Source organism: Salvelinus sp. IW2-2015, unplaced genomic scaffold (assembly GCF_002910315.2).
Source record: "Salvelinus sp. IW2-2015 unplaced genomic scaffold, ASM291031v2 Un_scaffold1167, whole genome shotgun sequence".
NCBI classification, from domain to species: domain Eukaryota; kingdom Metazoa; phylum Chordata; class Actinopteri; order Salmoniformes; family Salmonidae; genus Salvelinus; species Salvelinus sp. IW2-2015.
Window position 1 is genome coordinate 305,426 of NW_019942761.1, and position 14,945 is coordinate 320,370.

Genomic DNA, 14,945 nt, shown 5'->3' on the forward strand with positions numbered 1-14,945 from the left:
AACCATGTGTTTGATACCATTCAATTTCCGCCGTTCTAGCCATTATTATGAGCCGTCCTCCCTTCAGCAGCCTCCACTGAATTCTACGTCACTGTAATGTTATCAAATGTCTGAGAGCCTTTTAACCTCCAGAAATGAATTAAATGACTGTACTTTCCTCTGAAATCAATCTCTTTACTAGCCTAAAAGTGCATTCCGGATCAATACCTACCAGAGGAGGCTGTTGGGAGGAGTTGTAGACGGACGGGCTCATTGTAATGGCTGGAATGGAATTAATGAAATGGAGTCAGACATGTGGTTTCCATAGCTTTGATGTATTTGATATTGTTCCAATATTCCATTTACAATGAGCCCGTCCTCCTATAGCCCCTCCCACCAGCCTCCACTGATACCTACTCCATTGAATATGGAAAGATTTGGAGGAGCATCTGATAATGTTATCAGCTATTGTTTGTATTCTTAACTTTAGACCTTATGTCTCCGATTTCCGGGATATTTTTAATTACCATAACATAGTGGCCAGATTTCTTTACCTCTACTAAAAAAAAATCACTCTGATGTTGCTCAAATAAATGTAACATGACACTCAGGAAGTGCCTGCAGAATTATCCTGACCTTTGACCCCGCCCCTCTCTCTGAGGTCACTTCCTCTTTACGCTGCTCTCTACCTCCCTCCCTCTCTCTCTCTCTCCTGATTCGCTAGCGTCTCGGTCCTGGATGACTGGGGGTATGGCTTGAGCTTTTCCTATATGTCTGTAATGCACACATACTGTAATGTACAATGCTGCTGTAGCATGTATTCAAGCTGCGCATGTCTTTTGTATGTGTAAGTATCACTACGTATTCCAGCTGCGCATGTCTATTGTGTGTGAAAGTATCACTCACTGTTTTCTCAACACTCGTTTGTGAGAAAGGCATAATGAGTCATCCCTCCATCTTCTCCTTTTGAATCAACAGTTGACACGTTCCCTCTCTTTTCCATATTGCCTACAGTAGATATGCGTGTGACAGTGTGAGTGTTGTTCAACGTGGTGAGGTTGTATGGCAGTGTTGTACTGTATTTTCGCATAGTAACGCAGAGTATTTGTGGATGTATGAATCATGAAAGCCATATCCATATGGTATCATTGAGTCAAAACCTCATGACAGAGATATAAGTATACATTTCCTTTGTTTGTGGACATCAATATTTCACAAAAATTGCTCATTACACCAAGTTTGTCATTTCTACAGCTGTTGAATGGACGGCAACATGATCAAGCAGAGTGGATCTGTTTGACAGTTGTATTTCCACTGTTGTCCTGTGGTTGTTCACTTGTCTTGTGACAGCAATTGAGTTCACTCAAGAGAAAAAAACAGTTCCATACTCACGCTCCCACACATAACAAATAGACACGGCAGCCTATTGACACACCTACCACATGAACCACACTTGGTCTCCTTTTACCCATTAGCATACCGTCAAACCGTCAAGCTGTACCAGGCCACACGTGCTAGCATAGCCTAGCATCACTGCGCTAGCCTAGTATAGCATCGCCGCTCTAGCCTAGCATCACAGCGCTAGCCATTTCCAAACCTCTCTCTCCATTAAATTCTCCTCCAGGACCCTTCAACCAGATCAAATCCAGTCTTCTGGGCTCCACGTCTGACTCCCACCTCAACAGATACAGCACCATCAACAAGATCCCCCTCATCACGCTCAACTTCTCAGAGGCCAACAATGACAAGAAGTGCCCCTCCCCTTCGTCCTCCGAGAAAACCATCATAGCCCCAAAGGTCAAGGACCGAACACACAACGTCACCGATAAGGTCACACAGGTAAGAGGTCATGAAAGGCCCTGTGCCCCCCTACTGTAGTTATTTATTTTGCTCCTTTGCACCCCATTATTTATATCTCTACTTTGCACATTCTTCCACTGCAAATCTACCATTCCAGTGTTTTACTTGCTATATTGTATTTACTTTTTTTTTACCTTTCCTCCCTTATCTCACCTCATTTTCTCACATTGTATATAGACTTATTTTTCTACTGTATTATTGACTGTATGTTTGTTTTACTTCCATGTCTAACTCTGTGTTTTGTATGTGTCGAACTGCTTTGCTTTATCTTGGCCAGGTCGCAGTTGTAAATGAGAACGTGTCTCAACTTGCCTACCTGGTTAAATAAAGTGGAAATAAAATAAATAAAAAGATGTTGGAGCTTCACTCAATCAAGTATAATGTTGGAGTAGAAATCCATTCTATAGAATCTGTTCCGTACAGGGGACATGTCTTTTCTGTGTGTTTTGTCTGTACAGACAGTTACAGATGTATAGTTGTGCTGTAGCTGGATGTACTATTACCTCATTGAATAATCACATGAATAGTCATCTGCCCCAATGTTATACATTAGAGAGCGGTAATTATCCCCTACCCCACACACACACACAAAACACACACGGAACACCACCAGGTCAGAACACAGTGTCTGTACACGCTGTCTGTTGTTACTGTCTGACGTTACCTAATTCATTGAAAGGGAAAGGGGGGATACCTAGTCAGTTGTACAACTGAATGCCTTCAAATGAAGTGTCTTCCGCATTAAACCAACCCCTGAATCAGAGCGGTGCGGGGGGCTGCCTTAATCAGCATCCACGGCGCCCGGGAAACAGTGGGGTAACGCCTTGCTCAGGGCAGAATGACAGATTTTTACCTTGTTAGCTTTCGGTTACTGGTCCAACGATATTACCACTAGGCTGAAACTCAGAGGCTTGTTTTAATAAGTAAACCGGTGAAGGTGTATATCACCCGTAGGGGGGGGGGGGGATCAGGACAGATTCTCTACCAGGGCTCAGGGATACACTCTCTAGTTACACACAGGTTAGAGGTCATCCTCACCATCCTGTCTGCCTGTCTGTCTGTCCTCCCCGTGGAGAGTGTGTGTGCGCAGTACACCAACGCCTCCTTGTGTCGGTCCCTATGGGGGAGGAGGAGGGAAACCAGGATGCCCGTGTGTACTCCTGCCTGCGTGCTTGCCTGTCTGTGTGTGCATGCGTCTGTGTGTCGCTATGGCAGAGCTGGTTGACCTTTAAGATCTGTCAGGGCCACTTTGTTCAGAACAGACAAGGATGTTGCTGTTCTACTGATAATGTGTATACCAGTGGCGGTTGGTACCGTTTAAGATGGGGGAGGATGATTCTTTTTTTAATGAGCATGGCCTTATTTCTATTACAGCATATTGGATGACTGTCATTCATATTCCATTCACCCAGTTCAATGTAACATCGATTGGGTTAGGCTACTACATGATACTGTACCCATCATGAGGTTGCTACAACCTAGCCGATGAACTCAAGTTCACAACGTAGGTGCATAGGCCGAGAGAATTTTGAGTAATCAAGGTGACAGACAGTGACACATTCAATACCGCCTTGCACACTCTTGCCTACAGCTAGCTAATCTAGGGTGTAGTCATTAGTCCAGCAAATGCAAATGAGAGTTTCTGTTGGACAAATTCAGGTACGTTTATCCCCATTTTGTTCCGTTTATGAGACGTTTTTCAACAGAATCGGTGGAATGAATACACACCTGATCACACGCAAACAGTTCACTTTCGTAGCAGCCACATAAAAACATCATGATTTTTGCTTGTTGTATATAAACTCAGCAAAAAAAGAAATCTCTTCTCACTGTCAACTGCGTTTATTTTCAGCAAACTTAACATGTGTAAATATTTGTATGAACATAACAAGATTTAACAACTGAGCCATAAACTGAACAAGTTCCACAGACATGTGACTAACAGAAATTTAATAATGTGTCCCTGAACAAAGGGGGGGTCAAAATCAAAAAGAACAGTCAGTATCTGGTGTGGCCACCAGCTGCATTAAGTACTGCAGTGCATCTCCTCCTCATGGACTGCACCAGATTTGCCAGTTCTTGCTGTGAGATGTTACCCCACTCTTCCACCAAGGCACCTGTAAGTTCCCGGACATTTCTGGGGAGAATGACCCTAGCCCTCACACTCCGATCCAACAGGTCCCAGATGTGCTCAATGGGATTGAGATCTGGGCTCTTCACTGGCCATGACAGAACACTGACATTCCTGTCTTGCAGGAAATCACACACAGAACGAGCAGTATGGCTGGTGGTATTGTCATGCTGGAGGTTCATGTCAGGATGAGCCTGCAGGAAGGGTACCACATGAGGGAGGAGGATGTCTTCCCTGTAACGCACAGTGTTGAGATTGCCTGCAATGACAACAAGCTCAGTCCGATGATGCTGTGACACACCGCCCCAGACCATGACGGACCCTCCACCTCCAAATCGATCCCGCTCCAGAGTACAGGCCTCGGTGTAACGCTCATTCCTTCGACGATAAACGCAAATCCGACCATCAGCCCTGGTGAGACAAAATTGCGACTCGTCAGTGAAGAGAACTTTTTGCCAGTCCTGTCTGGTCCAGCGACGGTGGGTTTGTGCCCATAGGCGATGTTGTTGCCGGTGATGTCTGGTGAGGACCTGCCTTACAACAGGCCTATAAGCCCTCAGTACAGCCTCTCTCAGCCTATTGCGGACAGTCTGAGCACTGATGGAGGGATTGTGCTTTCCTGGTGTAACTCGGGCAGTTGTTGTTGCCATCCTGTACCTGTCCCGCAGGTGTGATGTTCGGATGTACCGATCCTGTGCAGATGTTGTTAAACGTGTTCTGCCACTGCGAGGACGATCAGCTGTCCGTCCTGTCTCCCTGTAGCGCTGTCTTAGGCGTCTCACAGTACGGACATTGCAATTTATTGCCCTGGCCACATCTGCAGTCCTCATGCCTCCTAGCAGCATGCCTAAGGCACGTTCACGCAGATGAGCAGGGACCCTGGGCATCTTTCTTTTTATGTTTTTCAGAGTCAGTAGAAAGGTCTCTTTGGTGTCCTAAGTTTTCATAACTGTGACCTTAATTGCCTACCGTCTGTAAGCTGTTAGTGTCTTAACGATCATTCCACGGGTGCATGTTCATTAATTGTTGATGGTTCATTGAACAAGCATGGGAAACAGTGTTAAAACCCTTTACAATGAAGATCTGTGAAGTTATTTGGATTTCTACGAATTATCTTTGAAAGACAGGGTCCTGAAAAAGGGCCGTTTCTTTTTTTGCTGAGTTTATAATTCCTTCTCGCAACTATCTATGCTCTCTCCCCCTCTCACCTTTTCCCTTCGCTTGTGGACTTCAGTGCACAACACATCAGCTGTCTGTGACCAGGCAAAAAAACTTTCCAAGCCAAACCTTCATATCATGACTGCTTACCTCTACACACAGCCTACATTGTTGTCACATCATAGTCAACTAGAACTAACACGTTAGTAAACTCGCTACAATCATGCAGTACAATGTACAGTCAGAAAGCATTTTACCAGTTACACTGGCGGGCCCCGGTGGCAATACATTAATAAAACCAAAGCTTACCTTGACTTGGAAGAGTTCCAGTGTTGGATAGCTATAGCCAGCTAGCTAACATAGCATCCCTCTCTGTTTGAGCCGGGTGTTTGAGTAGGCTAAACTAGCTAGCTGCATTTGCTAGCTAAGTGAAAGTGAACGTTTAAAAAAAATACAACCAAATATAGCTATCTCTCTCTCTCGTCTCTCTTGCTTCTCCTTAATTTTGGAAGAAATTAATTTGTTCAAAACTAATGTCTTTCTCTTTAAGACAACTACTCACCACATTTTATACATTGCAGTGCTAGCTAGCTGTAGCTTATGCTTTCAGTACTAGATTAATTCTCTGATCCTTTGATTGCGTGGACAGCATGTCAGTTCATGCTGCAAGAGCTCTGATAGGTTGGAGGACATCCTCCAGAAGTTGTTATAATTACTGTGTAAGTCTATGTAATGGGGTGAGAACCAAGAGCCTCCTAGGTTTTGTATTGAAGTCAACGTACTCAGAGGACAGAAGCTAGCTGTCCTCCGGCTTCAACTTGCCTACCTGGTTAAATAAAGGTGAAATAAATTAAAAATTAAAAAATGCAACCGCTGTGTCAGATTTCAAAAAAACTTTACGGAAAAAGCACACCATGCAATAATCTGAGTACGGCGCTCAGACACAGAAACAAGCCATACAGGTACCCACCATGTTGTGGAGTCAACAGAAGTCAGAAATAGAATTATAAATATGCACTTACCTTTGATGATCTTCATCAGAATGCACTCCCAGGAATCCCAGTTCCACAATAAATGTTTGTTTTGTTCGATAAAGTCCATAATTTATGTCCAAATACCTCCTTTTTGTTAGCGCGTTTAGTTCAAAAATCCAAATTCATGACACGCAGGACAGACGAAAAGTCAAAAAATGTCATTAAAGTTCGTAGAAACATGTCAAAAGATGTATAGAATCAATCTTTAGGATGTTTTTAACATAAATCTTCAATAATGTTTCAACCGGAGAATTCCTTTGTCTTTAGAAAGGTAAAGGAACGCAGCTACCTCTCACGGGGGCGCGCCTGAGTGAGCTCGTGGCACTCTGCCAGACCCCTGACTCAAACAGCTCTCATTCCCTCATCATTCACAGTAGAAGCCTGAAACAAGGTTCTAAAGACTGTTGACATCTAGTGGAAGCCTTAGGAAGTGCAATATGACCCCATAGACACTGTATATTGGATAGGCAAACCTACAAACCTCAGATTTCCCACTTCCTGGTTTGATTTGTTTCTCAGGTTTTTGCCTGCCATATGAGTTCTGTTATACTCACAGACATCATTCAAACAGTTTTAGAAACTTCAGAGTGTTTTCTATCCAAATCTACTAATAATATGCACATCTTAGCTTCTGGGCCTGAGTAGCAGGCAGTTTACTCTGGGCACCTTATTCATCCAAGCTACTCAATACTGCCCCCAGCCATAAGAAGTTAATGTTCGTTCTATGAGGTATTATTTCTCCAGGTTTGGATGGGTTTGCTTCAGTTTTACCAGTCGTTATGTCATGGCTTTGCTTCAGTTTTGCCAATTTTTTATTTATTGTCAACAATGCATGTTGTGGGTCACATGTCAAAGCAGCACTGGCCAAGACAGGAAATGACACTCTGGTATTCCAAATCCTCCAACAATACAAACAAATAACGTGAGAGGGTGAAATGAACAGACCACTCATTTGCATACAGTTATTCCAGATGAGAGAGTTAATTTGCACAATAGCAAATGAATCCACACTAGGTGCATTAAATAATTATGTCTGAATAGTTTATTTAGTAACAGATCAGGGGGAGCAACGTGCTCAACTGAGCTCTCATTCTGCAAATTGGCTCCTCCCTGGGCTTGCCAGCAGGCTCAGAGACAGTTTACCTATGTTACCATATGGCTCAAATTAGATGTTGCCACTAATCACAGATACAAAATCAGATTTACCGACCCAACATTGATTAACCGGATCATATAGGCCTAGAAACATCTGACCCTGGATCAGAGATTAGGTACTCCTTTTACAAACTCCCTACAAGTGGAAGTAGCCCAGTAGGCCACATCGACTAATCTATCCACATGGTATGTGATTCTGCCTGATTTAGGTGGTATGTCATCAAGAGTCACAAAACAACACGTTCGTTCAAAAAGAGGTTTCTCATGACAATCACTGCCTTGTGCTTCTTTTCCACTTTGAGCAAAGGGCAGTTTGATGAAAGAAATAAAACTGCCTGTGGCCTAATTACCAAAACTTTCAATGAAGATAACTACTGTAGCTGGACATGAATAATGAAAAAGCTTTTTCTCTCTCTGCCCTTTATTTGGTGATTTGCTTTAAAGGGTGTGATATAGTGGAGGGTTGTTCTATTGACCTGTAATCACACAGGGGAGGGGACAGAAGACATCTAATAACCAATTTCATTATAATCACTTAAGCCCTCTGCCCTTCATCCCACTCAATCACAGGGGTCGCCGAGGCGATCCCTGCCAGGGTGCGACTAGGAGTAGGCCTAGATGGTGGAGGAAATAATTGGAAATAGTGGAAATAATGACTTGAATGGACCATCATGGACCATTGACTTGAATGGGGATTGCCATTCTAGTAATTCTAGTTCTATGTCGAAGGCGACCGAAATGGAGCCCTAATTCCATTTCCAAGGCTCTATTTCAGCTCGCTCTTCTCTCCATCTACAATGATTACTTCTCTGCCCTTGGGTGTCGCCACAGTGATAATCCGCCATGAGGAGCAGAGGCAGAAATGTCTTCCCTGGCATTGAAGTGTCAAGCTGCAGAATGAATGACTATATCCCACCACCTCCTACCACGATAATCACCTTAGTGTCATTGAGACTATTATCTGCTATGTGATATTGATGTTAAAAGTTATCCAGGGACAGGCCATACTCTAACTGGAATAGTGGGGATATTGATGCGATTAAACATTCCTTAAATAGGGTGTTTCCTATGTAGAAGCCCCTACAAGGACATTCCCGTCATATTACTTGTTTGCAATTTGCTGGCTAATACAGTAAGATACTAAACKAACATGTACTTCTTTAAGTATGTGTATGTGGCTAATGGGTACTGTAGTTCTGGAAGGATGGTTAAGACACTGTTCTTCCATCAATATTTCCACGTGACTGATATCCTCTTGGGAGTTCAGCGGTGTTTAGTGTCCAGTGATCGACTCATAAAGAATGAATAGTATGCCTGAGGAGGTTAAGCGACCTGTATATAAATGTATAGTTATCCTCCCTACAGCCAAGCACAAGGGGCACGCTGATGATGTTAACCTTTGTGTATTTTCATCCATAGAATTAACTTAATGTTATATACAGTATAGTCCATATACATGTACAGTATGCATCCATAATAGCCTACATATAGGCTGTTATATACATTTGTTTTAAATAGTGTTAGATAATATTTGAATGCAACATTAGCATCGTGGCTTTTGCAGTAGGCCCCTATACAATATTTACATCCCACTGACTTCAGCTTGAATTTCAAAGTATTTCCTTAGGATTCTATAGGATTCATTCGCTCTTCTAATACATTGATCCAAGCCACCATTTTCTTCATGTCTTCACTTTACTTCCTCTTAAACTCCTCCCTCCTTCCTCCTCAGGTCCTATCCCTGGGCGCAGATGTACTTCCCGAGTACAAGCTCCAGGTTCCGCGCATGGACAAGTTAACCATCCTCCACTACAGCCCCTTCAAAGCGGTGTGGGACTGGCTCATCCTGCTGCTGGTCATCTACACGGCCATCTTCACGCCCTACTCCGCCGCCTTCCTCCTCAACGACCTAGAGGAGCAGAAGAGGAGGGAGTGCGGCTACTCGTGCTCGCCGCTCAACGTGGTCGACCTCATGGTGGACATCATGTTCATCGTGGACATATTGATCAACTTCAGGACAACCTACGTGAATCTCAACGAGGAGGTGGTCAGCCACCCGGCGAAGATAGCCATCCACTATTTCAAGGGCTGGTTCCTCATCGACATGGTGGCTGCCATCCCCTTTGATCTGCTCATCTTCGGCTCGGGATCGGATGAAGTAAGGGAAAACGCTTAGACTCTTTTTACACTGCTAAGCCGAGCTGAATCTGAGTCAAACCGAGCTGTACTGTGCTGTGTTGGCCCATCAGGTGGAACAGTAGCTTTCCAAGTTCTCAACTCTAGAAAAGGAGGGAGGGAAAGACAGAGCAAGAAAGATGCAGGTCAAAAGAACGATTGTTGGACTCCAGTGAGAGGGAGAGATGTGTTCCTGCGTATGAGAGGGACAGAGGAAGAGAGAGGGAAGATTTATCTACTCTGATTACACCCACAGGATGTCAATATCTCAGCCGAGCAGCGACTGCTAAGTGTGTCCCTTGCTGGCACATCACAGAGCGGGACAGGACAGGGTACATGATGTTCCAGGAAAAAAAAGATGTCTCCTGCAAAAAGATGACAAGTGAGCATGTGTAGGGAGCAGTGGTGTGTCAGAGCAGTGATTTGTCGAGTCATTATTTACCATCAGGTGTCTTGTACTGGAGAGTTGCCCTAAGTCCGGGGCTGTCAGTGAATGGCAGGAAGAGGAAGCGGAACAGACAGACGAGTGGTGACATGCCACAGCGTGTGTCCATGTAATATAGCGTCTCTCACTTTTCAGGAAAAAAGCAGCAGAGGCTACATTTTATGATAACATGTACAGGTTTTTGTGTAAGTCCTGCAGCGACAACCAATTCATCCAATTGAGGTCTGAATTGAATTTGTTGATCATTTGAACCAGGTGTGTCAGTGCTGGGCTGAAACAAAAGCCTGCATACCCAGACAGTAGTTCTACAGGACACAGATTTGCGTAAATGCAACGTAATTCCCTTTTGATGGGCTTTTCTGTCTATGCGTAGTCTTACCTTATTCAATTTAAACATGAGAATAGCATGCTATTCACCCACTATTTGATTGAGGTGGAGCTAGAATAAATGAAGGTGTGGAGGAGATGTGTCTACAGATACATCGAATTCTGACCTTTACCTAATTCCCTCTTAATTACACCACCTTTACCACGATGAAACCATGAATAAGGTCTAGCGGATTTACCGGTTCCAAGTGGAAAAAGCATCTACTTAGTTTTTTCTGATAGAAATAATGCAATTTTCCATGCACTGTAAAAAAAAAAAAATTATAACTTCATAGGATCTATCGATAAGAGCTAGGTAAATGAGTAATCCGTTTGGAGAAGGGGATTGTAAATACACAGCCATTGTTTTAGATGATTTTTCCTTATGGTCCCTGGAGACGAATGTGAAACCAGCCATATGGAAGCAAACTGAAAATCATATCAACATGGAATGTATATGATTGTTCACAGTGAAATAGAATATAAATCGCTGTGGCGTTATTCAGAATTTGTATTGTGTGCCCTCATAATTTGCACGGATGAAGTGCGGAGACCCAAGCCATAGGCTTCTGTAGGGCTGGACCTACCGAGTTGATGCATGCGCTTTATAATGTTTTGATTATATGCCCAGGCTTTTCTCTGATTTATTTTACAATTTGTATCATGTTAAATATTAGCCACTACCAGGAGCCACCGTCAGTAATACCCACATGCATTTATTTTTGCATCATTCATTTTCTTGAGGGTCGCTAGCATTAGTGGATCATATCTGGCCAACGTTGTGCAATAATTTGGGACATGAAGCCTATTTGAATCATTATGGAACTCAGAACACACGTAGCAGGTTAAACCTGGAGCCTGGCGCACGGTTCACGGCGACTGGACCGTTGTCATACACTTCCATGATTAGTGAGAATTCGGTTATATTTATACAGGTTATACTTCTAGGTTATATAACTTCCAATATTTCATGAATTGAACTTGAGTATGACAGCTTTCAGGATGAATCAAACCACTGTATTTTTATTCATCGATATACAGTATTTAGTGCGTGAAGACTCCAAACATTTTTTTTTAGGATTCATACATACTTTCCTAACCCTAAAATTTGCCTAAATAATCTACGAGAGTATTTTTTTATCTAGTTGGTGCTGAAACGGAGAACAATATGCATAGATGGCGTTCTTTCATTGATCCCCATATTCTGAACCGGTTCTCTTAATGTTTTCTGTTGAGTCTGTCGACAAAATTGTAATTAAAACCTTATCTAAAGGGATATACATATGTACTGAAAACCCCATAGAATGAAAACTCCATGAGAAAATCTGTTGGCCAGCAAGTGTGAGGGTTTTCAGCGGTTGAATTACATTTATACAGAGTGTGCAAGGTAGCCACACCTGCAGGGCGTGTTACGCAACTAAATAAGGTAGGTCTGTATATCAAATACTGATGAGTGCGTAGGAAAGGCGTGTGTAGGAAAGGCATCGATCGTAGGAAAGGCATCAATTCCTAAATCGGGATCGGGGCCCATGGGCGTAGTTAGAAAACCCTGTTGTAGCCAGTAGCCTATGGGATTATGTCTTCTGTTTCAGACAGTGGTTGAACATAAACCTTCATGTGCTGTTTGCCTATCAGGGGTTGTGTAGAGTGGACAGGCCAACACAGATGACTAGCCAACCCCATCCCGGACACATTTCATTTACCACCAGGGTCGTTAGGGAGAAGCTTTAGCTCTCCACTCTTCAACTCACAAGCACTGCAGACTTGAGCAAGTATTTTAATCAACCATCAACTAATATACCCTACTAAACCACCCCTTTTTGCACACAAACCCCTCAGTCACTCTGCACATCCGACATTCCAGTCAAGGTCAACAGTTACGATAAATTCTAAAAACATGGAAAGAATTTCTGATTGATTTAGGATATGCCCTGTCTGTCTGAGACTGATTTCTCTTCCCGGTTGGGAAGCACACTATTAGAAAAAAGGGTTCCAAAAGGGTTCTTTGGCTGTCCCCATAAGAGAACCCTTTTTGGTTCCAGAGTTCTACATGGAACCCAAAAGGGTTCTACCTGGAACCAAAAGGGTTCTTCAAAGAGTTATCCTTAGGGGACAACCAAAGAACCCTTTTAGGTTCTAGATAACACCTTTTCTTCTAAGAGTATAGGAGACAAAAGCTGCTGTAAATGATTGCAGCGATTTAGGGGGAAGATTTGGGTGGATGGGCCGGGCAGTTTGTAATGGAGCTTTCAGAGCCTCAGCAGCAGCATCCATGTCCCTCAGCAGAGCACATTCACCTGTGACAGAGTCGAGTCAGTGTTGCGCCATAAATCAGACCCCCTTCTATGAGACAAGGAACCATAGTCACTGTCAAATTGAGTCTCATGTGTAAACGAGAGAAGCCCCCTGTAAATAAATGTATACAGGTGCAGAGACCTGGGTGACTGTGGAGTAGTAGTAATGACTGTGGAGTAGTAGTAATGACATCCCTCAGGATATTACTATAATCGTCAGTCCTGATGAGATGGGGAACAAACTATTAGCGTTTCCCTAAGACTCACTTATGCTGTTTGCAGACTGTGCGACGCCAATAAATCAGCTCTTATCTCATGGCAGGCCGTGGTCGTTTATTTATTTTTTGGTCACCGTGTTAATTTAGCTGGGCAGGAACAGAGATGGAGAGATGCCAGGATTAAGGCTGTTTAAAGGAAAGTGAACAGAAGGCAGGAGGGGTGGGAGGACAGAAGAGGCGTGGTGTTTGCTTCATGCTGCCTGGCTGGAAGACTTGGACGTTCTCTGTCATTTTCTTTATTGTTCTTTAGGAACATATTTTTTTTTTCTGCAGTCATCTTAGTATCAGTATGTAGGCTTGATAAATCCTCCTCACTCCTCATAACAACATTTTAGAGTGATGGAAATATGTTATATTATAATTTATATTATTGCCACTGCTCTCTGCTGGTTTAGACAGCAGTCTATTTTTTGCAGAGGTCACTTCCATTGACACACACTGTCATATTCAGTGATTTAGAAACTGGAATAAGAAACCGGATTGTGGTCATTCAGCCAAGCTTGATTGTAACAGTGACCTTAAGGGTACCTCTAATAACAACAAATTGCTTCCTGTTGTGGTGCATCCAATTAACAAATAACGTGTCTGCACTATACTGCAACACTCAAACCCCCAGCCAATCACAGCTCTGTTTACTTCTATGTCCCCTCAGACCACCACTCTGATTGGCCTGCTGAAGACCGCCCGGTTGCTCCGACTAGTTCGCGTGGCCCGTAAGCTGGACCGATATTCAGAGTACGGCGCCGCCGTCCTTATGCTCCTCATGTGCATCTTCGCCCTCATTGCCCATTGGCTGGCCTGCATCTGGTACGCCATCGGCAATGTGGAGAAGCCCTATCTGGAGCACAAGATTGGCTGGCTGGATAACCGGCAGCGTGTTCCATGGAAAGAGGTACTAGGCAAGATAAAATATACTGAATTACTGAATATCGTAACAATATGTACCATGGACTTGTGCCTCAATGTACCCCAATACTATTTACTGTATCACATGACTCTTTAATAACGATGCAGTTGAATGATAGGAAAGAACGTCATGATTTGTTAATTCAACTAAGAAATATTGGTAAAACCAGTGGCGCAGCGGTCTAAGGCACTGCATCTCAGTGCTTGAGACGTCACTACAGACACCTTGGTTCAATTCCAGGCTGTATCACAACCGGCCGTGATAGGGAGTCCCATAGGGCGGCGCACAATTGGCCCAGCGTCGTCTGGGTTTGGTCATTGTAAATAAGAATTTGTTCTTAATCTGACTTGCCTAGTTAAATAAAGGTTCAATGAAAAATGATACTTTCCACAAAATTATGTTGGGATAATACTGTAGGGAAAAATACCACGAAATGTATTGAACCATGAACTGAGTGTACCGTCTCACCACCTAGGTACAACTACAGTGACCCCAGCTCTGGCCCGTCCATCAAGGACAAATACGTCACGGCCCTCTATTTTACCTTCAGTAGCCTGACCAGCGTGGGCTTTGGCAACGTCTCCCCCAACACCAACTCCGAGAAGATCTTCTCCATCTGTGTCATGCTGATTGGCTGTGAGTGTGTAGACTGTACTAGGACTGAAAACAGATGGAATCAATGAACGAACAAACAAATGAATACATTATACACATTTCTACAATGAATCACTATTACTGTAAAGCCAAGTAGTACTACTCTATAAGTTATTGTACTACTATATTCCTAGCTACTGATTAATTAAGGGAAATTAGAATATTGCTAACAGTGATGACGACATGATGATCTCCTGTCTGGTGTGATTCTCCCTCTCGCAGCCCTGATGTACGCCAGTATCTTTGGTAATGTGTCGGCCATCATCCAGCGGTTGTACTCCGGTACGGCGCGGTACCACCTGCAGATGCTCCGGGTCAAAGAATTCATCCGCTTCCACCAGATCCCCAACCCACTGAGGCAACGCCTGGAGGAGTACTTCCAACATGCCTGGAACTACACCAACGGCATCGACATGAATATGGTGCGAATAGGGGGAGTGTGTGGGGGTTGTGTGGGGAGGAGGGTGGGGGTGGGTGTGGGTGTAATTGGTTGGGAAGCTGTGAGTGTG

At 43.6% G+C, this 14,945-nt stretch overlaps 1 protein-coding gene across 1 annotated transcript in view; it reads left to right on the forward strand.

Moving 5' to 3' along the window:
* The window catches only part of LOC112069948 (voltage-gated inwardly rectifying potassium channel KCNH7-like), a gene marked incomplete at its 3' end in the record, with an annotated part of 60,711 nt that extends 45,853 nt beyond the window's left edge, over positions 1-14,858 (forward strand). Inside the window, exons 5-9 of the mRNA XM_070438776.1 lie at positions 1,604-1,818; positions 9,050-9,475; positions 13,528-13,752; positions 14,238-14,418; positions 14,659-14,858. Of these exons, the coding sequence (XP_070294877.1) occupies positions 1,604-1,818; positions 9,050-9,475; positions 13,528-13,752; positions 14,238-14,418; positions 14,659-14,858 (1,247 nt within the window). The remainder of the gene's footprint in view (positions 1-1,603; positions 1,819-9,049; positions 9,476-13,527; positions 13,753-14,237; positions 14,419-14,658) is intronic.
* Between the last annotated feature and the right edge of the window lie 87 nt (positions 14,859-14,945).